Here is a 22,413-nt window from a genome sequence, read left to right on the forward strand (position 1 = left end):
CTAGTTTTTAGTGGCTTGCTAATGCAGCAGAAGGATGCTTAAAATATGCTCTCCTAGCATAAAGTAGCTAATTATATCTTTAAAACATTATTTATTATTACCTTATAATGTTCTAGCATAAGACTGCTTTATACATTGCCCAGTATAAAACGATTATATTGGGTACAGGTTTCAAAAAGTAACAAGCATCTGTAAATCCAGATATGAATGAATGGTATTTAATAAGATTGTTTTTGTTTAAAAATGAGTATTTATGTGTTGCTGTAGAAAGAGCAGCAATGTATTGCTGTTTATGAATGCTATTGTGCCTGAGGTTAGGATCCCACACACAATCTGAGATGCAGCCAAGAAAAACAGCCCTGATAGACAATGCTTCACTTCACCTGCTACAATACTGTGCATTTCATTTATGTCAAGAATATGTACAGTTAGGGTTCATTCACCTCATTATTTTGTTACATCTACTTTACGGTTAACCAGTCTCTCTTGGAAATAATAAATAACTGTTTTTAAAACAATTGCAGCTTTGCATTCAAAAGATCCACTTTCAATTTATGAAAAAAAATATTCACCATTTTTATAAACTAGCTGGCTCTTGAAAATAGAATTTAGACTCCACCAACTCTCTTTCTGCTTGGAAAGATTGATTTTACACTGCCTTCCATAAGTAGATTACCAAAGCAAAATGAAACATCTTGGGCTTTATCTAATGCTTTGCTTCACCAGCTCTACCAAACGTCAAAATATATGAGTAAATGTTAATTCTCTGTGCAGCTTTATTGTAAACATCTCCCTCTTAACCTCCTCAATTTCTGCCTGAGCGAAAAGGGGGGAAAAAAGGAGAGAGACAAAGTCAGGGAGGAAAGAAAAGAGAAAGAGAGAAAAATCAGTCACCACCACCAAAATACCATCAGCACTTAAAGGAAACCCTCTCTTTAAAATGCCTTTACATTCTAAACTGCATTAAGTCTCCCTTCCTATGATATAACATAATCCAGCCTGATCCTGACTTCACCTACCCTCCGGGCCAAAGAAAATAGATTCAAAATCTGAATTCTCACATGTTTTTACAGCCCGTCTTCAAGATGTACACTCCATTTTTTTTAAAGCAAAGTTCCCTATTTCACAACTGGTTTCCACAAGAAGAAACTCAAGACGAAAATTTCAGTCCCTTATAAACTGACACAACCATCTCAAAATGTCAGTCTGTGCATTCCACTAAAACACGAACCATCAATCAGAAATAATCTGTCTCCTGCAAGATTTCACTAAAGTTCACAACCGTGAGATGATTTTGTTGGCATTGACTACGGAGCTTTTCTATTTAGTTGAGGGGGAGGGAGCACCCAGCTCTGATTCATCAGTATATAATTTTTTTTATAGCATTAATTTTCAGTATTTGCTCAGTAATGATTCTTTTTAAAGTGTCCTTCTTGAGATGTGTTTTTTAATCTCTGCTCTCCGTTAGGACAAGTACATGCACAAAATTTTATAGCCTTATAATTCTGTACGCTATATATATACATAAATAAAAACCTAGAGGTCAACATAAATAAAATAAAACTTTATTTTTTAAATAAAATTATGTTTTGGTTAAAGAAAAGATAGTGTGTCATTTTGTTAGTAGTACAGACAATTTTTTATCCAAAAGAATACATTGTGCTTTATTGTGTCATTTGTCTGAATACAGACTCAGTGGAATATCTAAATGATACCCTGCTCTGAACTCCAAGTTGAAAGTAAGTTTTTATTATACTTGAGGGAAACAATGGGTTCAGCTGCTTATTGCAAGGAGCAATTGTCAAGGGAGAGTTAAACTCAATTACTGTAACCATACTGAATAAAAAATACTGCCAAGAACAAAAATACGCCTGGGTAAAGACAGCTACTGAATAAAAAAATCGACATAAAGCGTATCAAATATTTATTTATCTGGGCAACAAAGGACTATGATACATTGATAGGCATGGAAACTACTGCCGGCACAACTCAATACAATACAACTATAACTGCTTCCAATATGGCCAGTGGAAATACAGGATACCAGGTGGTCCCGAATGTTTGAAGTTCTTTGGGAAAAAAAAAAAAAAAAAGAAAATACAAAAAGCAGAAAAATAAAAACAAAAGAAAAGGAGAAAGAAAAAAAAAGAGGGGGGAAAAAAAAGGAAAGAAAAGCTAAATCTGTTTTAAAAGACAATATTAATTTATTGCTCTGTTGGTGCTTTCGGGAGAAGGACAGTGGATAAAAATAACTTCTTTCATTTTCCACAACACATAAGGGTTGTAAAACCACTAATATGTTTAAAAACCTTGCCAGGGTCCAACATCACTTTATTTTATCTTCAATGAGAAACTAAATGTCATACTAATTATATATAAAAATTCATGGTTTTTTATTTGTTCAGCTGCTTCATTGTCGCCTTTAACATGCTACAACAGGGCTAAAAATGATGAATCCCAGAGAAAAACCCCCAAAAAACCTCTGATATCTAAATAAGTACCATGAACCACATGATGAACTAAGAGGGGAAGATTTAAAACCCACTAAACAAGAGGTAAACGAGATCACCAGATAAATAAAAAAAGGCTTAAAACAAACTCACCATATTTACAATTCCCATTAAATTACACATAAATAAATATATACATACATGAACACTGATTCCCTTATATAATAACCGTGAATCGTGTTGCAATAGAAAGTTCAAGTTGGTCGCTTTACCTTGGACAGGAAAAAGTTCTACAACTGAAGATATGACATGGAACCGCTTGTGTTTTGTGTTCAAGTTTATTCACAATACTGATAAAATGTCATCAGTCCTTTTTGCCTTTCGTATGTCTCCTGTTGCTGTTGTACTTTTTCGCTTTTTTTTTCTTTTTTAATATGGCTACAATCTTAACTGAAGTTTATGTAAGGGAAGGTGGTGATTCAGTCCGGTGAAGCTCATAGAATTTTTAAGTATTATTTATTTCTTTTTGTTTGTTTTTTTTTTTTAATATATTTTTAGAAAAAAAAGTCCTTTTCTTTTTTGTTTGTTTTTTTGTTGTTGTTGTTGGGTTTTTTTCCTCCTTTTGTTTTATTTAAAAAAAAGTTCACAAACTCAAGACAGAACTTTTTTTCTTTGCTGGCTCCGTCCCCCTGTTCTGTTCTCTTAGGCTCCAAACTGGGGTAAATCAATGGTGGCAGTGGGGGTAGGGGGGGGATTTAAGAGGGACCAAATGGAAATGTGGATACTGGGAAGGGGTGTGGAGAGAGGGCAGAGCAGTCCTGCGGAGTCAGAGAACAGGACTGGCAGAAGGACGCTCATTCTGTTGCTGTAGCCTGGGGTGCTGGGTGCAGGGGAGAGGGAGGGAGATGAATGGATCGATGGGCTATGAGGGGGAAGGGAGAGGAGTGTGTGGGGGGGAGATCCTCACTTTCGGTGCTTCTCCTCTTTGTCGCCGCTTTTGGTGCTGTTGTCTGTGTGGCTGTTGGGATTGTTGCTGAGGTACATTTTGTCCATGGCCTTGAGCGCCTCGGTGAGATAGTTCTGCAGGGCGGTGACGGCAGCACACACTGCCGGGCTCCCAAAGCCGTGCGAGATGAGGTTGAAGTGGGTCAGGCAGCTCTGGATGCCCGGCTCCAAAATGGGGTTGGGCCGCGAGTTCCCCAGGGGAGATCGGTCCTGAGCCAGCAGGTCGGTGAACTCTTTACAGATCTGTCTGTAGCATAAATGGAGCAGAGAGATGGAGGGAGGGAGCAAGGGGAAGAGAGAGGGAGGGAAATGAACCATCACTGGTGGCAGCAAAGCCTGTGCATTCTCCCTGCCAGATTGCACAAGCTCCTGGATCAAGGGGGCTGCTGCCCCAGAGTGCAAACACACTCTCTCGCCTCTCCCTCTCCTCTCTACGCATCCTTCCCCCTAATTCTCACATTTCATCAGCATGTACAAACCTCTTCCCTTCACCTTGCATGCACACACAACTGTACACCACATCATGCCCTGGCCCCAGCCAACACACAGGCAAATAACAGGCACACGAGGGACACCCGCCTCTTGCCTATCCCTGCCTAGCTCCATATCTCAGCTCCCCAGCACTGTCTCCACAATCACACATTCCTGCTCAGCTAGAGTTTGGAGCACATATGCAGTTTAAAGTTTTCCAGCAGGCTGGAAGGTAATAGATGGGCTGCGCTGTCCAAAGGTAGGTTAAGGGATTTATCCACATCTTGGAAGATCCCTTTCCTTTGGGGGTGAGGGAGAGGAAACTGGAGAGAGGTATAGGCCTCTTTCTTCACAAGGCTAAAACACACCTGAGTGCCAGGAAGAATGAGTGAGGGTAGAGAGGGGACTTGAGGCTTTAAATTAGGGTATTCTGAAACATTTATATATGTACATCTCTATCTCCAAATCCAAAGGGACCTTTCCACAGAGGGGAAAGCTGACGCTAACCAGGGTCTGGAAATTTCCTTCCAGGGAGGTGGAAAGGGAGGATACGAGGGCACAGTGCAGAAAATAGATTATATCATACACTCACTGCACAAATGGTTGGGGAAATAACACACCTTATAGCAAGAGAGCTGAGAGGCGTGTTGAAATAGTTGGTATTCTAAAACCCATGTTAATGTCTTCCAGCCATAAAGTGTCTCCCATCTTCAACCTGTGCCCTCTGGCACTGTGCCCTTTGGTGACACCTCCATTGGTAATTAAGGGCTACTAAACAACCCTTTTAATTTCCAGCAAACATACCATAACAATCATTTTCTTTTCACACACCGCCTGGAAATCTAGGCAGCCCCACCAGTGATAAACTCCACTAGTATTTTAACTGCATACAAATTGTCATTTAAAATATATGTTTAATATCCCTATATTTGCTAAGTAACAGAGCTGCTTAGGCAGAAAGAACCATTGCGGATTTTAATGAACTGAAATCAGTATAACATGCCAGTTTTACTTTACTCTCAATGGGAAGCCTTCCCTTTCTACCTAAATTGATAAGCTAAGTGAACAGGCCCAGAAAATGTTTTGCTCTGAACAATTACTCCTTTTTCTGTAACTAAACACCCACCCACAATTTTCACAACTCGCTTTCAATGTAATCTGCACAAAGTGACTTGGTGGAAACCAAGCTGGCTTATAGAGTTCTCCTATATCAGGAAGGCAAATACACCCCCTCACAATTTGCGAAACCATCAACCACTGGTTATGTGGCAAACAAATACGTTCACAAATAAAAGCCCCAAACCCGGGTTTGTTCCCCTCCCTCATTTCTGAGCAACATGCCAGAAAGTTAAATGTCTTACTTTGTAGCTAGAAGCATGTTTTTTCTTGTGACTTGCTCGTTTGGATCGGAATGTTGTCGGTTGAGAAATTCAGCTACTGCTTTGGCAGGAAATTCTGTCTCACAAACGTACCCAAAATCTCTAGCTAGATGTACTGCTTCTCCTGAATAGGGAGTCATGGGTGGAATGGAAAGAAACACACAGCTCATCAGTACACATCCTACAGAGGCAAAAATCCATTAGAAAAAAAACCCAAACCCAACTACATTCTACTTGGGCTTTTCCTCTAAAAGGCTTGGACTTTTTCTCTTTGACAAAGGTAGGGCAAGAAATGCTAATTACATCTTATCTTTCAGGAGTTTTCTTTGCTTCAGACAAAGGCAATGGAAATGTGTATTTTCATGACAATCGTTACAAGTGAAATCTCACATAAGGATTTTTAAAAGTTTACAGTTGACTAACAGATACTTTTAGACAGACAGGCTCCATCTACCTAGAATGTGTGCTTTGATTTACATATCCATACCTATAGAGAGCCATTTATGTACCTTTTATTCACAGCTATTTACTCTGAAAATGTGTTTGCCTCAGCCACATCTCTATATTATTTTGCAATGCATCAATGATTAATATTGATCATAATTACTCCTAGAGCTGTTCTAAATAAAATGCATTAAACAGCTAAGTGTTTAAAATTTAACTTGATCGCATATAATTATATGTTCACCCCCAAACGATTAACCATGAGAATTTTAGGGTCATTCCACCGAGTCTGTCTGTTTTGTTGATTTTCAAATCTTTGGTTTTAATTTCCTGAACCAGTTGGTTTTTACTGCAGGGCTTCCTGCCATTAGCTCTAGCTCCGGAAGAACGCATGCGCCAATTAGAGCTTCAAAGCCTCAGTCCAGTGAGCTTGTTTCCATAAAATGGAGCGGATCATAAACAATAACAGTACCTAGAAAGTGCCTCATCGCTACAGGACTCAAAGCCCCAGCAATGTTTATACTATCATCCCCCCAAAATTAGCCACCATAGCTAAGTTATCTGAAGATCGGGCCTCTGGTTTTGTTTTTTTAAAAAATCATTCTTTTAAAGCCCTTGTATGTGAAAGCCAAACAGAACAATAGATTACCATAAAACCTTCTCCATATTCATTAACATCACAAATAGTGTTAAGCATCTACCAAATCTAGACTTTTTACAAGTTTTGCCCTCGTGATGTGTTAATGCAATCGCAAAGCCCTTTCAAAAACATGAAGATGCGATAATTTTCACGCGATATAAATATAGTTCGTTCACTAATCCTGATGTTTAAAGCCTGGCATCGCAGCGCTTCTTTCCCCGTCCCCTTTGAACATGAAACATTTCTCGTAGACCGTGAAGCAAAAACAAAACAGATTCCCGCCTACACAACCAAACTTAAGCTAAACCTGTGCAGCTCAGGCTGAGTTTAAAAGTGCTTTGCAAAATGAACCAGTCTAAAACGCAGTAGAACCCATAAGTCAGGGGAAAGGAGAAGATCTATTTGCATGCCTTGGGCATACTTTGTGTCAATTAGTGTGCAAGAGCCACTGTTTCAAAACTAAATAACTGTATACGCTTGAGGTTCCCACCTTCCGGTACAGACGGCATAGGACATCCCAAAGCATTAAAAGTAACTTGCACCTTTTCTGGCCAGAGCAAAGTAGAGGAGAACGATACAGCCAAAGGAACATGTGTTCTGAAAATGAAAACCAACAGGGAGTGGGGGCTGGTGGTGGTGCAACTTTGAGGCTTTCAGGACACCATTAATTCATGGCTGAGGTCAAGGATTCCCAAATTAATTCAGGAAGTAATGGTCATGCATTTCTCAAATGCAGATGTCAGAAAAGTTAAATGATTTACTGTTATGTGGCTGCAGGCTGGGAAGGAGAACAAACTTAAAGTAGCTGCAGTTTCTGACACTTAAAATTGCTTGGCTGTCCACCTGTGGCAGAAGGACAGCAGTGAAGTATCAGAGGCTCTGCTGCCTGTAACTTCCAACTCAACACTCGGGGGTCTCTTATGGAGCTAAGCCTGCAGCCCTTCTTCATAGGCATCCTTCCCATGCTGCTCCTAATGAGATCTGCTTACTAGGTGGATTACTCACTTGAAAGCAAGATGGGGCCCTGAAAACATCTCTCAGAAGCTTAAAAGCAAATAAACGGCAGAACGCATTACTGAGTCTGCAGGACTCACTCAAGCCCGTTTCAGGTTAAAAAAAAAAGCAAAGGCACACAATTAATATGTTCTTTTTCTAAGACAGAGAAAATAAAGCCCTTCCAAATGCCAATAAGCAGCACTGACTTTGGGGAAAGAAAAAAAAAGCCATGAACAACCAAACATCAAGTCTTCTCCCTTTTGCCAAAAGCAATAGGCACATTTTCCAAACAAGCTCTCCCAGCTCTTTGAGTCACTTACCCTCCACGAGTGATGTGAGCAAGGTAACGTTAGCAGCTTTACGCCTCCCGGCTGGCAGGTTTAGTCCTATTTTGTCCAGTTTCTCCCTCAGAGATCTCCCTCCGTTTTTAGACTTTGCCCTGTTCCGCACAAAAAGGCATTGAGAAATGGGGCTTGAGGGGGACACATGCTTCTGCTTTAGCTCCCGCCCACAGATCCCCCCAACACATCGCCTTCCCTTGGAGGGGGGTAAAGAGTTTGGGCACATGGAATGGGATAAATGGTTGTGGGTGGCTGAAGACCAACTGTTGCTGAAAGCTGAGCCTCAGACACAGGGATGGTTCTTTGGATGTTTCCATGTCCAGGGAACAGGGGCCCTCACTAAAGTCTGGATCAGGCCAGGGCTGCTGGGGAGCTCTGAGGTAGCTGCCACCAAGGTGCCATGGACCCAGGGGCAGCTTCTCCCCAGGTGTTACAGGAGGAGGAGGATTTGTAAGGCTGGCATCGCTGCCGTCACACCAAACCCTATGTGGCCCATCTATGGCTTTTTAGCAGAGCCCTGTACTGGGTGCTAAGTGGGCCTGTGGAGATGCGAGCTGCCTTAATTAATTCTGGATGTTATTCCCTGCCCGAGTGCCGCCTAATCGCCTGGGTGAGGCCACAGAAGTGGGAGCCCATGGCAGGGTGCCGGCCAGCAAACCACTCCTATGGGGCACGGGAGTGTCTGTGTGGGGTGTCCACCGCCGTGGCAGGGGAAGGGACACACAGGGGTCCCCAAAGCGGGGCACTGGGGACGACACAAGGCTGCACGTTGCCATGGCGACAGCGCCCGGACCCCCCTCCCGCGGCCTGGCGGTGCCTCCCCGGCGGCCGCGCGTGCCCCGCCCCCTGGCGGCGGCCGCCGCACTTCCCCCCGCGCCGCCGCCCCGCGTGGGCGCTCGCATCCCTGCCTCCCTCCTTCCCTCCTTCCCTGCCGCCCTCCCTCCCGCACGGCATCCCGCCTCCTCCCGCGTCCCCCCGCCCCTCACCTCCGGAGCACTCCGCCCAGCAGGGAGGCGTTGAGGCACTCGGGCGGCGACAGGCGTCTCTGCACTTCCGCCACCGTGACCTTGTACTTGGAGGTGGAGCTGAGCAGCGAGAGGCGGCCCGGCACCGAGCAGAAGACCTCGTTGGGGTTCACCACCCCGCCGAAGAGCGCGTCCTTGTTGATGGGGATGGAGGAGACGGCGTTGTTGTTAGACTTGGAGAGGGACACGGGGCCTGCAGGGAGGGAGGAGCAGGGAGGTGAGGGTGAGGAGCGGGCGGGGAGCCGGGGAGGGAGGGGGAAGCGCCCGAGCCGCTCGCTGCGGCCAGCCCCGGCCCCGCACCGCCCGCGGGGCAGCGGGGAGGGAGCGGGGGCGCCCCTCCGCTTTCTCGTCGGGGGGCGCAGGGAGAGAGCGGGACAACCCTCGACAGCAGCGGAGAACCCGGCGGCCCGCGCAGCCCCGGCCCGGCGCACGCTGCCGGTGAAGCCCGTCGGTGCGGGCCGTGTCCGGCGGCCCGGGCCGGGAATCGCGGCTGCCGTGCTCGCGAAGCGCGGGCAGCGCCCGGGCAGCGGCGCAGCTCCCCAGAGGCCCCGCCAGCAGCGCGCAACTTCTGCCGTGGAAAACCCGTAACGCAGCGAGGAGCCTGCACCCCAAAATATAGCCCGGCCCCTGCCCGGCGGCGGCGGGCGGGGAGGTGCCGGGTCGTGCCGCCGCTCGGCTGGCGGTGCCCGCCGGCCTCGCGTCCCGGCCGCCTTCCCTTCCTCCTCCTCCTCAATCCGCACCGCTTGGCGGGCGCAGTCCAACCAAGCGGGGGGCTCTCTCCGTTTTGGATAGATCACTTGTGACATTAATAGCTCTGGGAAGGCTAATAGATACAACAGGAGTTAAACGAACTCTTGAGATTACTAATAAAAGAGCCAATTATCATGTCGACTTGGAAAGAGCATCTCTTAAGATTTATCCCTTGCACATCTAATTTGACGTGACAAAGGCTTTACGGGGAAGGGGTGGGGGGGGCAGAATGAAACTTCAGGTTCGCTGGCTGTACAGCTATTAGGGTTAGAGAAGAGAGTGCCTCTACTCAGCATCTCTTCCGGTGGTGGACGGGGTACCCAAATTCCAGGCGATCGCGCAGCCGTGGCACCCCTCAGAGCAGGCAGGAGCTAGCTATGCCTTCAGCCCTGCCCATTTTACTCCAACAGCAGCTCACTACACAGCATCCAAATGCAAATCCATCGCTTTCCACCGAGAATTGCCTTTGCAAAATGCCCTGTGCCACCTTTACTAATACTTCGGTTGTCCGAAGAAAGATGGGAAATGAAAATCGACTGAAAACATGCAATAAATATTTTGCTCGATTTGGGGACCAGCTTTCAAGCAATTCAATTCGAAGTGAAGCAAGCGCACGAAGCCAACGAAAACCAAAGCACCCTGACCGACAGGCATCAGTTTCAGAAACTGGCCCCTTGTTCTCCACCAGCCCACCTCAACACCGTCGTGATTTAAGTAAGAAAACCCGAAGGAGGGGGAACAACAATTTCACTTTCTCAGCCCCGTTTACCAACAACGATTCAAGCCCACTGCTCAGCTAGATGCATGGGTCAGACCACGAAACCCAATTGTTTGCTAATGCACTGAAAGACCGGGTCGGATTTTCTAGATCATCTGCTAACATTTTTCCTCGTTAATGACAACAACAATTAAAATAGCCGACAAACATGGCCATTTAAGAGGGCGCATTTCAACCCACATCGCCCATTTTTCTTTCTCTGCTTCCAATATTTTGGCCAACAGTACATGCCAGAGGAAGGAGCCCGGGGCCGGGGGGGCTGGAGGGGAGGGGGGGGAGGCCGGGTAAGTCCTCCATTCTAGCAGTCCCCAGCCTGTGACGACATGTTTGGTATGCGCAAGGAAACGGCTTACCTTTCTTAATTACAGTTTGATCTGGGATGTTAATACCGGGGTCTTCTACGTGCTGCAACAAAAGGAACAGGCAGGGATGTCAATGTACAACCACAACAAAAGGCAGGGAGGGCCGAGGTGGGATGGGGTGCGGGAGAAGTTGTGTGCCCCCCTCCCTCCTTCCCGGGCACGGTGTGGGGAGGGAAACAACAGATCCTGCAGGGGGAGAGGGGGAGAAGAGGGGATTTGCGGGGATTTCCTTTATCGGGAGGAATCCTGCATCCCTCCCAGCTCTTTCCCGCGATCCCCAAGAAAAATATAATAAATCACTCACAAACCCCCGGGCCCCAAGTGGCCTTCAGCTTCTGCGGGTTCCCTCATCCCGTCCCTTCCCTCCTCCCCGGGAAGCAGCCCCGGCCCGGCCCGACCTTTCTCCGCCGCTACGCACTCTCCCGCGCCCGCGGGAGGGAAAGCACAAAGGAGCGGGGTCCAGTGCGGTGCCGGGAGGGCTCACGCATCCTGCGCGGCCCCGGGCTCCCCCCACTATTGTCCCCTCACAGGTTCCGCGGTCGCGCTACAGCTGGGGTTCGCGCGGCGGAGTCACGACGTGATTAGAAAGTCAAATGAAATCATGTTTTCTAATTCCAAAAACTGACAGGCAATATAATGTCTGGCTGTGTTTACAAATTAACACCAGTGCTGCTGAGATAGAAGATTTCGCAATCGTTACAAAACCCAGGCATTACCATTTAAAAAACTATTACTTCCTTCTCTAGTCTTTGTCCAACAATAATACTGATTCTAACATTTTCCATTCTGTCTTGGATTTATGCTCCTGTTAATTGTGCCTGATCTCAATGATTCCGGGTGGATGGTACTAAGTTGCTTTATTACAGGTTTTATTATACTCAATGCTCTCATTTGTAACTTGCCTAAAGTGCTTCTGGATTTAAGTATAATTAAATTGAGAAATGTTCAGAAATGACTACTGCTGCAGTTCTTGTGTTTTAACTATATGGGGAAATATGATCCCTTTATGCATGCACCCTAAACCCATAAAGTAAATGTAGTGTGGCATAATACTTTTATTTGTGTTATTTCTACACATATTCCATACAGGGAGGACTGTTAAGTTTAAAATCCCACAGAGATATTTATGATTAAATAATTTTCACCATCTACTTGACTTTCTTAAACATTTAGCGGTCGTTTTTATTAAAGATTAACTGTTGCAGCAACGGAAATATTAAAAAGACGACCCTCCCAACCCAAATTTCTGTAGAGGATTATTAAAAAAAAAATAGATAAAATACTCTTAAAAGATACATCCTCTTATTTTGTACTTTCCCTCATGAAGCCTGCTGATTCAATTTTACAGAGAAAAAAATGGTTGGGCTGGCTCAAGGATTTAAACCAGATGGCATTTGGTTTTCACAAAGTATAGCAATGCTATTAATTCATAGGTCTGCAGAGAAGGCTTCCAGAATCAGCCCACTACCATGGAGCACAACTGAGGAGAGGGAGAATTCAAGAGAACATTTTAGGTCATGTTCTTCCTACAGCAATCAGGGGCTTGCAGTCAACAAATTAGTTTATTCTTACGATTGCCTCCATGTTATTTTATATCAAGTTTAAAGAATTGACCTGCTTTTAACGGATCCAAATTGCTTACTAAATCCTCCACTTTGGGAAATGTATGCGTTTATTGCAAAACTGCTAAACACAACCAGCAATTTTCTGTGGCTAATTTAGCCAGATGAGGGCTGTAATAAATTCACTATTTTCCCCAAGTATAATTTACAAAAGATTTCAAAATGACCCCCAAAAATAGGTAAGTTCATCTGAACATTATCCTTGCAACATGAAACTGTACTCATTAAACTGTCAGCAAATATATTGTTGTAATATTTGATCCTGTAATTTGGGATGGCATTTCAGCAAAAATCACATCCAGATACCACAGTTCCCTCCTCCTCTTTCCTTCTGCGAGTCGAGCAGCATCGGTCCCTCAGCACAAGCTCTGTGGGCTTTAATAAATTTATTGCCATGTTCTAATTCCATTTTCAGGGAGAAACCCAGAAAGATGAACTTTGATCATGACCGATCATGTTGCATAAGGCCACTTTCCTAACTGAACAATAGCCCTGGCTTGCTTTGTAAGTAGCCTGTGTGCTAATGTCATGCTTAATTAGAAATCATTTTTTAAATCTGTATTTATCGATAACAGAATTAGGTCCCCCAAATAAAGCATCCTCCAATAGGTTCTCAACATTTAATTTAATATAGGGTGTAGCAGGTCTGGCTCAAATTCGATAACCTATAGCTAATGATTTATGAGGTCATCCCTTTGCACCGCTACTAAAAGAAGGTGGCAGCGTTTTAGTATACCTCTTCCCTGATTTGTCAATTAATTCCTTTAGAGAAGAGGGTCTGCCCATACCCTTTATAACTTTGGATGTGGTTATCCTATATGCAAATCCTGTAATCGCGGGATACCGATTTTTCCTTCTCTGGCCACTTTCGCCTACTTTTTTTTTCCCGTTATGTTTGCCTGTGAGGACATTTAATGACATCTCGCATTTCAGACTTGTGTTTTTCCCAAGGCAGCAAGAAATCCCCAAATGCACAGCCCTGTGGTGATATTATATATTCTTCCAATCGTAACAGCTTATTGTCATTGAGAAGGAAAGATATTGTTAACGATGACAGTAATTTGATTTATTTATATTTTAGCGGGCGCGTTAGCGGGAGGCATTGCGCAGGGACGAGCTACGAGAACCTATTGTTCTAGGTGGGGGCTTCACTTTTCCTGGGGGGCGGGGGGGAGTTCTCTTCTTCCCTCCCCGTTTTTTTTTTTAAGGGGGGGGCGGGGGTCCCCCTCTGTCCCTCCCCTCCCCCTCCGTTGGGCTCCCGCGGGGAGGGGGACGGGGAAGGAGGACGGAGAAGAGGGACGAGCGGGCCCCGGGGCGGCCCCTTGGCTTACCGGCACGTCCTCGATGGCGTGGGGGATGGAGTGGAGGGGCAAGTCGGCCAGCCCCGAGCCCAGCCCGTGCGGGGCGTGCAGCAGGTCGTCATGCCGCCGATAGTCCCTGCGTGGGTCGAGCCCCGAAAGCTGGTGGGGTAAACCCCGGTGCGTGTGGAGCAGCCCCGTTTCCTGGCTCTGCCTCTGTCCCGGCCATCCTGGGTGCTGGGGCTGCGGCTGGGCATGGAGGGGGTTGAGGCTGTACGGGTCGTTCACGTGGGAGTAGGGGTCCTGAGACTGGGGGTAGATGGGCTGGTAAGGGGGGGGAAAGTAGGGCGGCTGGAAGTCGGCGTTGGGGGTGTGGGAGAGCGGCGGGGCGCTGGTGTAGGGAGACTGACCCACGGTCCCCAACTGGGGTAGCCGGGCTGTCCCGTTGCTGGTACTGTCGTGGCGCTCCTGAGGTGGGGAGCGGGAGCGGGGGGGGGGGGGGTGGTGGTGAAGGGGGGTGGTGGGAGGAGGGGAGGAGGGGGAGGGGGAAGGAGGGGGAAAAAAGAAAAACAAAGATAATATCAAACTGATTCTCCTCAAAATCGGCTTGAAAAATTCATCTATTGGGCAAATATGGGCAGTTCATCCTCTCCGAGGCGGAGAAAAGCAGATCTGGGGATTTCTCTGCCTCTGATTTCCCTTCACAAATAATTGAGAGGCACTCTCGCTCTTTAAATAGCAATAATAACGGCAATAATGATAACAGCAATAATAGCAATAATCACAACAAGACTGCTTATAATAATTAATAAAACATTGCGGCGATACAGCATGGATTTCCCAACAGAAATCGCACCCCGGCATTTCAGGTGCAGGTATTTCCCGCAAATAAAAAGAATAATTCATAAGCGGGCATTATTGAAATAATAATTCTACCAGAACCCAAAATCCTCTTTCTGACCCTGAACAGAACCGAGATAAATGTGGCTAAGGTTACCAATTACGCGTCCCAAGAAAACCCTGGAAAATCCAAACCCACTGCCATTTTGTTACCAGAAGACACTGAAATAGGCTATAAACAAACCGGTCGTTTCCCCCAAGAGTTTTAGAAACGTTTCGGGGCGAAAGCACTGACATGGTCCCCCACCTGCGGGGAGAGCCGTACCGGTGCCCGGCGGAACTCCCTGCTCGCCAGCGGGCGATTGCGGAGCAGAGCGGGCGGCGGTGACCCGGCCGCTGGGGAAGCGGAGGAATGCGGCAGGCAGCCGGGGGAAACGCCGCCGCCCCGACGGGCGAGCGGTGCCGAAGTGCGCCCAGGGTTTTCAGTAGGCTCTGCCGGCTTTCGAGGCCGGGCAGATGAGCCCACATGTATGTCCGGGGAAAAAGGAATGGCCTCCGCGGAGGAGGATTCGAGGGAAAGAACCATGATCCCGAAAAATGGAAACGAGAAAGCCGAAGATATTATGTTTGCAGGTGGCAAAGTGAAGGAATCGAAGCGGTAGGGTCCAAGTAAAGCCTTTTGCCGTTCGCTCGAAGTAGACCATAAAAAAAAAATAGAAGAGGGGGGAGAGAAGAAAAGAAAAAATAAAGAGAGAAGGGGAAAAATGTAAACCACCGAATTGTAAAAAATGAAGCAAAGGAAAAAAAGCCCTCTCTGCGAAGCTGTGTGCGAAACCCCCACCGCCACCGCCGACAACAATAGCAACACCCAGCGCGCACCGAACCCCCTCCGAGAGAAACGTGAAGCAACTCACCATAGCCGAAAAACTGTGCACTAACATCTGCGAAGAGTCGGGGTTTACAAGTCAGGGTAGAAAAAATAACAAAAAGGCAGAGGAAAGGGACCGGCGGAGCGCGCAGCCCTCGGCGGAGCCCCGCGGGTGCGAGCGCGGCGCGGGCGCGGAGGGAGCGCGGCCAGAGCCCGGCGCTAGGTGCGGGCGGCAGGACCGGGGCGCCGGGGCTGCTCCTGCACCGCGGGCGCGCCACGATAATCCATCAGAACTTGCACCGATCTCTGCTGCCCTTCATCTGGTGTTGCCAAGGCGAGCTCTCTATCCTGGCGCGGTGTGAGTAGTCAAAGTTGGTTGCTTTCTTTTTCCTTTTTTTTTTTTTTTTTTGCGCCTGTTTTTTTCCTTTTTGTTTTGTTTTTAGCGTGTGTGTGTTTGTTTCTTAATCCTTTTTTTTTTTTCCTCTGTCTCTTTCTTTTTCTCCTTTGACTTAGCTGCTGCTTCACTTGAGCTCCTAATAACAGATCTGCTGCCTTCCTGGAGACTCCTAATAGCAGATATTCATGACTATTAATATTACACGAACACTTAATAAGGGAAGAATGGCTGGAAATCGAGCGTGAAGCGAGAAGGCAACTCAAGGCAGAGCCTGTTCTAAATGACGTCCATTGAATGAAGAATCAGTGTATCTAATCAGAGATGGGGGAGAGGGAGAGGGAGAGAGAGACAAAAAGGGAGAGAGAGGGAGCGGGAGAGAGAGAGGGGGCACATGCTGCTGCGTCTGACGAATCACAGGAAAGGGGCAACATTTTAAAAGGTTGCAGGGCATGCAAAAGTGAAAGAGAAAGAGATCCGGAGAGAGGGAGAGGGTGGGAGCCAGGAGGGGGGTGCAGAAGGGGGGGGAGAGTGGGAGAGACGGGCAGAATGAGAGAGGGGAGGGGGCGCGGGATCCCCCCTTCCTTCCTCACCTTCCCTTCGCTTCGCTTCCCTTCCCCTCCCTTCCCCCCCGGCTGCCACCTCCCCATGTTCCCAGCCCCGCAGTCCTTCGCGGGCGCACCTCGGGCTGCGCCTGCTGCGCGTAGCCGGCCTCAAAGCCCAGGGAGAAGAGCGGCTGCTGGCTTCCCGCTTGGCTCTTGCCGCCCTCGGCCGCACCGCCGCCGCCTTTGCGCGGGGTGGGCTCCGCGGGACCTCCCGTCGCCGCCGCCCCGTCCATGCCTCGACGGCGCCCCACCAAGGGGCTCCCCTCGCCGCTGCCCCCGCGGCGGCCGCCCCGCGCCGCCGAGCCGGCTCGCCTCCGTGCCCCGCGTCCCGGAAACCGGCTGGGAAAGTTTTTTTGGGTGTCTCCCCCTCTGGGTGTCAGCCCTCCTCCTCCTCTTCCTCCTCCTCCTCCGGTTCGAGCCCAACGCCGAGGCCGGTGGGAGCCCGGGACAGGGGGGCTGGGGAGCCCAAGGAGCATCCGCCGGGCTCCCCGCGGCCCCCCTCTCGGAGGATCCGGGAGAAGACGGGGGAAAAAGGCAGGAGGCGGTGAGGCGGGGAGGGAAGGAGGGCGGGAGGCACGCGGGGGGGAGAGAGCAGGGAAAAGAGGCAAGGCGAGCGCTTCTCGCGGCCCAGACAAGCCGGGGCTCCGGCGCAACCCGTTGGACTGGCTGTGCAACTCCCAAACAACTCCCATAAACAGGCACCGTTCCGCTCGCCGCCGCTGCCCCGCCGCAGCCGCCGCTCCGCCGGCGCCCGGCCCCACGCTCCGCCCGCCCGCCCCGGCCCCCCGGCGCTCCGGCCGCCCCGGGCGCTGAGCGCGACTGACCGGGCTTTCATGCCTCTTTTCTGGTTTTATTTGACCTGTTTGGGTTTTTTTCTTTCTTTCTTTCTTTCTTCTTCTCTCTCTTTTATTTTTTTTTTTTAAATATATTTTAAGGCAGGTCCTACCCCCGGCACGACACAGTCACCCTTTTTCATCCTCTCTAGAAGTCACATCACACCCTCTCCAGAGGAAAACACAGAGTATCAACCCCACACGTACGCACAAAAGCCAGGGGGCTCGGCGGAGCGGCCACTGCTCCGTGTTTGGCAACACCTCGGTGTGAAGTCCCATTAACGCAAGGCAACAAAAGCCATTTGCGATGAAATCCACACGCTCACACGTGCACACTGGAACACCGATCCTGAGGGAAGGGAGGGGGAAGAGACACGCTTTCCACCCGAAATGCAGCTGAGGAACATATATGTTTGTTTTCCGGGTTAAAAGAAAAAACCCCAACAAACAAACAAAAAACCACAAACCCCAATACCCCTGACATCTCATTCCTAGAAATCAAGCACCCACCAGCGAGTGGATCTAAAAGCTCAGCTCCCGCATCGAGAGACAGCTTCATCCCAAAGTCCTCGATCCGAGACTTGATCACCAAAACACTTAGTCGGCGCTGAGCCTGGCGAATCCTCAGTTTCTTTCCCAAGCTACAGCATCGCCCAAAACAGCAGCAGGGTCGGACGGGAGAGTGCCCCCTTCGACCCAGAGGTGCGTGTCGGCAAGGTTCCGCCGAGGCTTGGGGGATCTTCCCGCGTGGGTCACGACCAAATAACAGCGTTCTTTTGCAAAGTAGGGTCCTTTATTGCGCGGTTTGAACACACAGCACAGTCAACTTTTTCGAAAAGGGTGACAATAGTATTCGTTGGTTTAAGACTAGGCACGGGTCCTGGGCATCGTTCTTCTTTTTCCTCTTCTTCTCCTTTATGTCAGATTAAAAGACATTCTCCTCTTTCTAAAAATATGGATGCACACATAGACACATAGAGAGATGTGCACACACAGACACATAGAGAGATGTGCGCATACGATCTGTGCTGAATGGCCCCAAAACCAAATGATGTGAATTATTTTTTTTTTCCCAAGTGATTAAAATATTATTTCTCAAGCCCCTGGGAATGTGACCCTGAAAATTAGGAGACTGGGGGAACACCGCTCCCAAACCCATGACTTCAGTTCGGCAGCTGACCTGTGCAAATTTGTGCAGCTCGGTATAATCAATCCGCAGCTACATCGAAAAGGCTGAATTTAAGCGTCGGTCCTGAGCCAATTTACTGGGATGCCTCGGGTACCTAGAGTGTAAGAATAATTCTCTTCCCTTTGTCTCTTTGCCCTTTCATTCATTCATCCATCCGTTCATTCAGCCAGCCGCCTATCCATCCATCTATCCATCCATCCATATGGATGAGTGTAGCATCCTACAAGAGCCTTATCTACCTATAGACCAGGCTGCTGCTTGGATCCTGTTTGCCCTTCCTCATACACTTCCGACAAAGCCGGGGTTCCACAAGCCCCGAAGTTCCTGGGGAAGGACCCCAGCCCCTCTCCGGCTGCAGGACCGCAAGGAAGCCTGACGACGGAGCAGAAGTTTTCCTAAACGAAATTGAGAGACGGAGGGATGCTGAAGGCTCCCGCTCGCAGCTGCGGGGCCTGGGTTCTGCCCGGGCCCGGGGGAAGCGCTTACCTCACATTCCTCATACTTGATATTATCCGTCAGTTTCCAAAGCATTTTCATGGATTGGCGTGAGAGAGAGGATTTGGTTCTCCCTGCCTTGCCTCTCCCTACGGTGGCGGTGCCGGGCGGCGTGGGGAGCGCGGCTAGCGGAGGCTGGCTCCCGTCCGCGCTCGGAGATCTCCCTCTAATGGTGGAAAGTTTTTCCTTTTCCAGCTCTTTACCCACAGTCTAATCGCCTCATTAGCATATCAACAACAGCCCAATTGCTCGCCAGCACAACAACCTGCAGCGATGGACACAGGTAAAGGACCCACGAGCAAGAAAAAAAATAATAAATTAACGGTGAAAAAAAAAAAAAAGCTTTCTCCGACCTGACGAGCCCTGGTGCGGGGGCCAGCGGGCCCTGCCTGCCTGCGGGCCGCCGCTCCCCTCGCGCCTCTACCTGCCAGCAGGGAAGTGGCCAGCGAAATCAAAGAGGCTACCGTCCCTTCATCTGCAGAGAGTTTGGAACTAGCCATGAAGCCACCCCATGGGATTTACCTCTCCATCCCCCCCTTTTTTTTTTCATGGAGGTTAAAGATACCAAAGCAAGCAGAAACGAGACTCGAGTCTTGCTCGAATGAAGTTATTGTCTGCAGAGGCTTTTGTTGCCCTCTGGATTTGATCTTTTTTGGTGGACATTTGAAAAGCTTCTTTCCTTCGCAAACTAATTTTTTTTCTTCTCGGCTCTGTTGTCTATATGTCTTCAAAAAAACACCACCCCAAAAAAATCCAGCATAACCTCCCAGATAAAAGTGGGCGAGCAGTAAAGTGAATGAAGCAGGAGCAAAAAAATCTTTTGCAAGCACTTGAGCAAAGGGATGAAACAATGACCACAATAAAACTTTGGCACTTTCTTAGGTGGAGCGCTTCTTTTGCTTAACACTGTGTCGCTAAGCGAGCGTTCAGTCCACCCTCCTGGGGGGCTGCTTCTCCACCCTTCTCCTCTTTTATTTCTCCGAGTGCCCAACCTTGATCCATCCACCGAAAGGCTTCGTTTTTCTTCTCTTTTTTTTTTTTTTTTTTTCCTTTTCCCCTCTGGGTGATTCCGCGCTGCTCCGAAGGGCGAGGCATTCCCCTCTCCATGGGGCTGGCGTGTCGGGCCTGGCGCAGCTCCCCGCGCTAGCCGTGCCCCCAGGCGTCCCCAGGAGCGGGGCATTCCCATGGCTGCCCGTGCACCTGGCTGCCCTGCTGCTCCCCGAAACTTCTTTTGCCGATGGCAAAACCTGCTCTGTCGGCTTGGAAGACCCTCCCAGGGCCACCCCCCGACGTCGGAGGAAAATGTACTGCCTCCAGGAGCAAACGGCCCCAGCACTCCGCGGGGCCCTCGGGGGTCCCTGCACACGCCTCCCCACATCGGGAAGGGTGGTAAAGCCCCAGGGCTTCCGGGACTGCTTCTTCACGCACACACACATCTGTGTCCCCAAAACGGATTTTTTTTCCTTCCCCTTCCCTCCTCCTCCACCATACCCCCCACCCCCGATGCTCTTTTTCAGCAGCGCTTTTGTCTGATACTGGCAGGAGAGTAAATTGTTGGTTTTACTCCCATTGAGGTTCAAATAGAGCTGGCAGATTAAGCCTAGTTAATGCCCGGGGGGGAGTGTGTGTGGGGGGAAGAGATGAGAAAAAGAGGAGAGGAGTGTGACGAAGGGGCCCATTGCCCCTTAGCGCCGTCCTGTTGGAACCAGGCCCGTCGGGAAAGCTTCCCACCCGGAACAAACTCCCACCCGCGGCCTCCCGCGACTCCCGTGGGCCAAAGGCCTGACCCTTGTGCTTCCTCTCCCTAGGCCCAGGTCGGTGGGGTGCAGCCTTACGAGGGGAAGGGGCGGCTTTCCCCGAGAGACGCACACTGGGCAGCTGGAGGCAGCTGGAGGCGAATCCCCTCCGGCCAGGCACGGCGAGGAGGGCCCCGCAGCGCCAGGGAGAGGGAGCAAGGAGGGCCGGGGTGTAAGGAAAAGTCGGGAACAGATTTCAAGGCAGATAACCCGTAAATAAGATTGCACAAGAGTTGACTTCAGTGAAAGAAAGAAAATCCTCCTTTGATCGCTTTTTCGCACAGGTTTGATAAGAAAATATCATCTCTAACTGTAAAAATAATTTAAATAGTTTAAAATATATTTTTCTTTACTGCATTTTGTCGTGTCGTCCCCCAAACCTTTTTTTTTTTCTTTTTTAGACAACTTGCTGCTACCCTGAAGAAAAAAAAAAATAAATAAGGCAGTCTGGAGAAAGACAGTCGAGCAATTCGAAAAGCTGAGGGCAGAAAAAGAAACTAGGCTCCCATTTGGAAGTGGACTAGACTGTGCCGGGGAATAAATAGAAAACAAAAAAGAAAAAATCCTTTCCGCTAAGAAAATCCCGAGTGCTTGAACAGAACGATTAGTCTTCCCTTTTATTCGCCGGCGAACCGCTGCCATCCGGACGGGCATTAGGGTGCCGCAGGCTTTTTCAAGTGTCTCCCGGTTTGAGAACCTCTGTAACTTCACACGTGCCGTCTCGTCCGTGGTGCGGGTGGGTTCCCTCGGGACCGTGGGGCCGGGCGAGGCCCCGGCGGGCCGCGTGTTCCCCATCCGACCTCTTTTGCTGGTGGATTCTGCTTTTCCCTTCGGCTTATCCGAGCGGGAGTGCTTTCCGCGGGCGCTCCCGGCATGTCTATCTCCTGGTGGGATCCGGCAGCGTTATTTTACCACGGGACGGGCTCGGATGGGACCTCTCAGCGACGTTGCAGCCCCCGCGGCACGTCCCCGATGCGCGGCGGGCCCGCACCGCGCGGCCCCGGGTCACGGCGGCGGGCGCGGGCTCTGCCTCTCGTGGGGACCCGCCACGCTCCGTGGCCCCAGGGCTCCGCGGCCGCCGCCAGCCCCGGACATAGGGACGGCGGGCGGGCACACGCCACCCTTGGCCGGCCCACGCTGCCGGGCAGCTCACGCTGGGGTTGTGACACCCACGGTGGCGGCGGAGCAGCCCTCGCCACTCTAGACCCCGGTCCACCTCTCTCTACCTGTTGCAGTCGGGCCTCACCAGTGGCCGCGGACAGCCCCAAGCACCGGGAGCCGCAAAATGCCCAACCCCGGCGTCAGGCTTGCCCCCACTCCCTCTGGGCCAGTCGCTTTTCTCGCTCCAGCCTTGCTTCCCAAAATAACAATAAATGCCCCCGGGGCAGGGGGTCGCCTTACCTGCCAGTCCCCCATTTTGGCAAGGATAGACATCCTGACTGCGGGCTCCGAGTCCCCAGGTCCCTGCTGGTCATGGACTGCGAAGGCAAGCCACTCGCCCGGGGCGCCTGTGGGTAAATCCTCCCCTTACCTGCGCCGGGACTCTCTTACCTGGCCATAAAGAGCTGGGTGCTCCCTGCCCGCGCCTGCGCGCTGCCTCCGCGCTGCCTGCGCGCTGCCCCCCGACACCGCGCTCCCACGGCTCCCGCCCGGACCCGCCGCTCCCGGGGGGCACCGCCACCGGACCCCCGGGGAGCTCCCGGCCATGCCCCGGGCGTCCTGCAGCCGCTGGACCCGTGCCCGCTCCGCTACCGTCTTACTCCCTCAACCCCGTGCAGGGAGACCGGGTGCCCGGCCGCGGCCGGGGTGGGGGCGGGTGAGCCCCTCATCTT

The 22,413-nt window shown here is 49.9% G+C and overlaps 1 protein-coding gene across 4 annotated transcripts; it reads right to left on the reverse strand.

Annotated features, from left to right (window-relative positions):
- Window positions 1–1,549: 1,549 nt before the first annotated feature.
- Window positions 1,550–22,089, reverse strand: TFAP2A (transcription factor AP-2 alpha). Of its 4 annotated transcripts, none has more exons than XM_032710818.1 (7): window positions 21,983–22,089; window positions 13,595–14,029; window positions 10,633–10,684; window positions 8,713–8,944; window positions 7,706–7,824; window positions 5,288–5,429; window positions 1,550–3,702 (listed from the first exon to the last, which is right to left on the reverse strand). In XM_032710818.1, exons 1-7 carry the CDS (start codon window positions 22,013–22,015, stop codon window positions 3,414–3,416), a joined length of 1,302 nt encoding a protein of 433 aa, XP_032566709.1. In that variant the 5' UTR covers window positions 22,016–22,089; the 3' UTR covers window positions 1,550–3,413. The 4 variants fall into 4 exon arrangements, with proteins under 4 accessions (XP_032566709.1, XP_032566699.1, XP_032566715.1 ...); XM_032710808.1 differs by lacking the exon at window positions 21,983–22,089 and adding an exon at window positions 18,777–19,012; XM_032710824.1 differs by lacking the exon at window positions 21,983–22,089 and adding an exon at window positions 15,316–15,396.
- Window positions 22,090–22,413: the final 324 nt, after the last annotated feature.

This window comes from Chiroxiphia lanceolata, chromosome 1 (genome assembly GCF_009829145.1).
Source record: "Chiroxiphia lanceolata isolate bChiLan1 chromosome 1, bChiLan1.pri, whole genome shotgun sequence".
NCBI classification, from domain to species: Eukaryota; Metazoa; Chordata; class Aves; order Passeriformes; family Pipridae; genus Chiroxiphia; species Chiroxiphia lanceolata.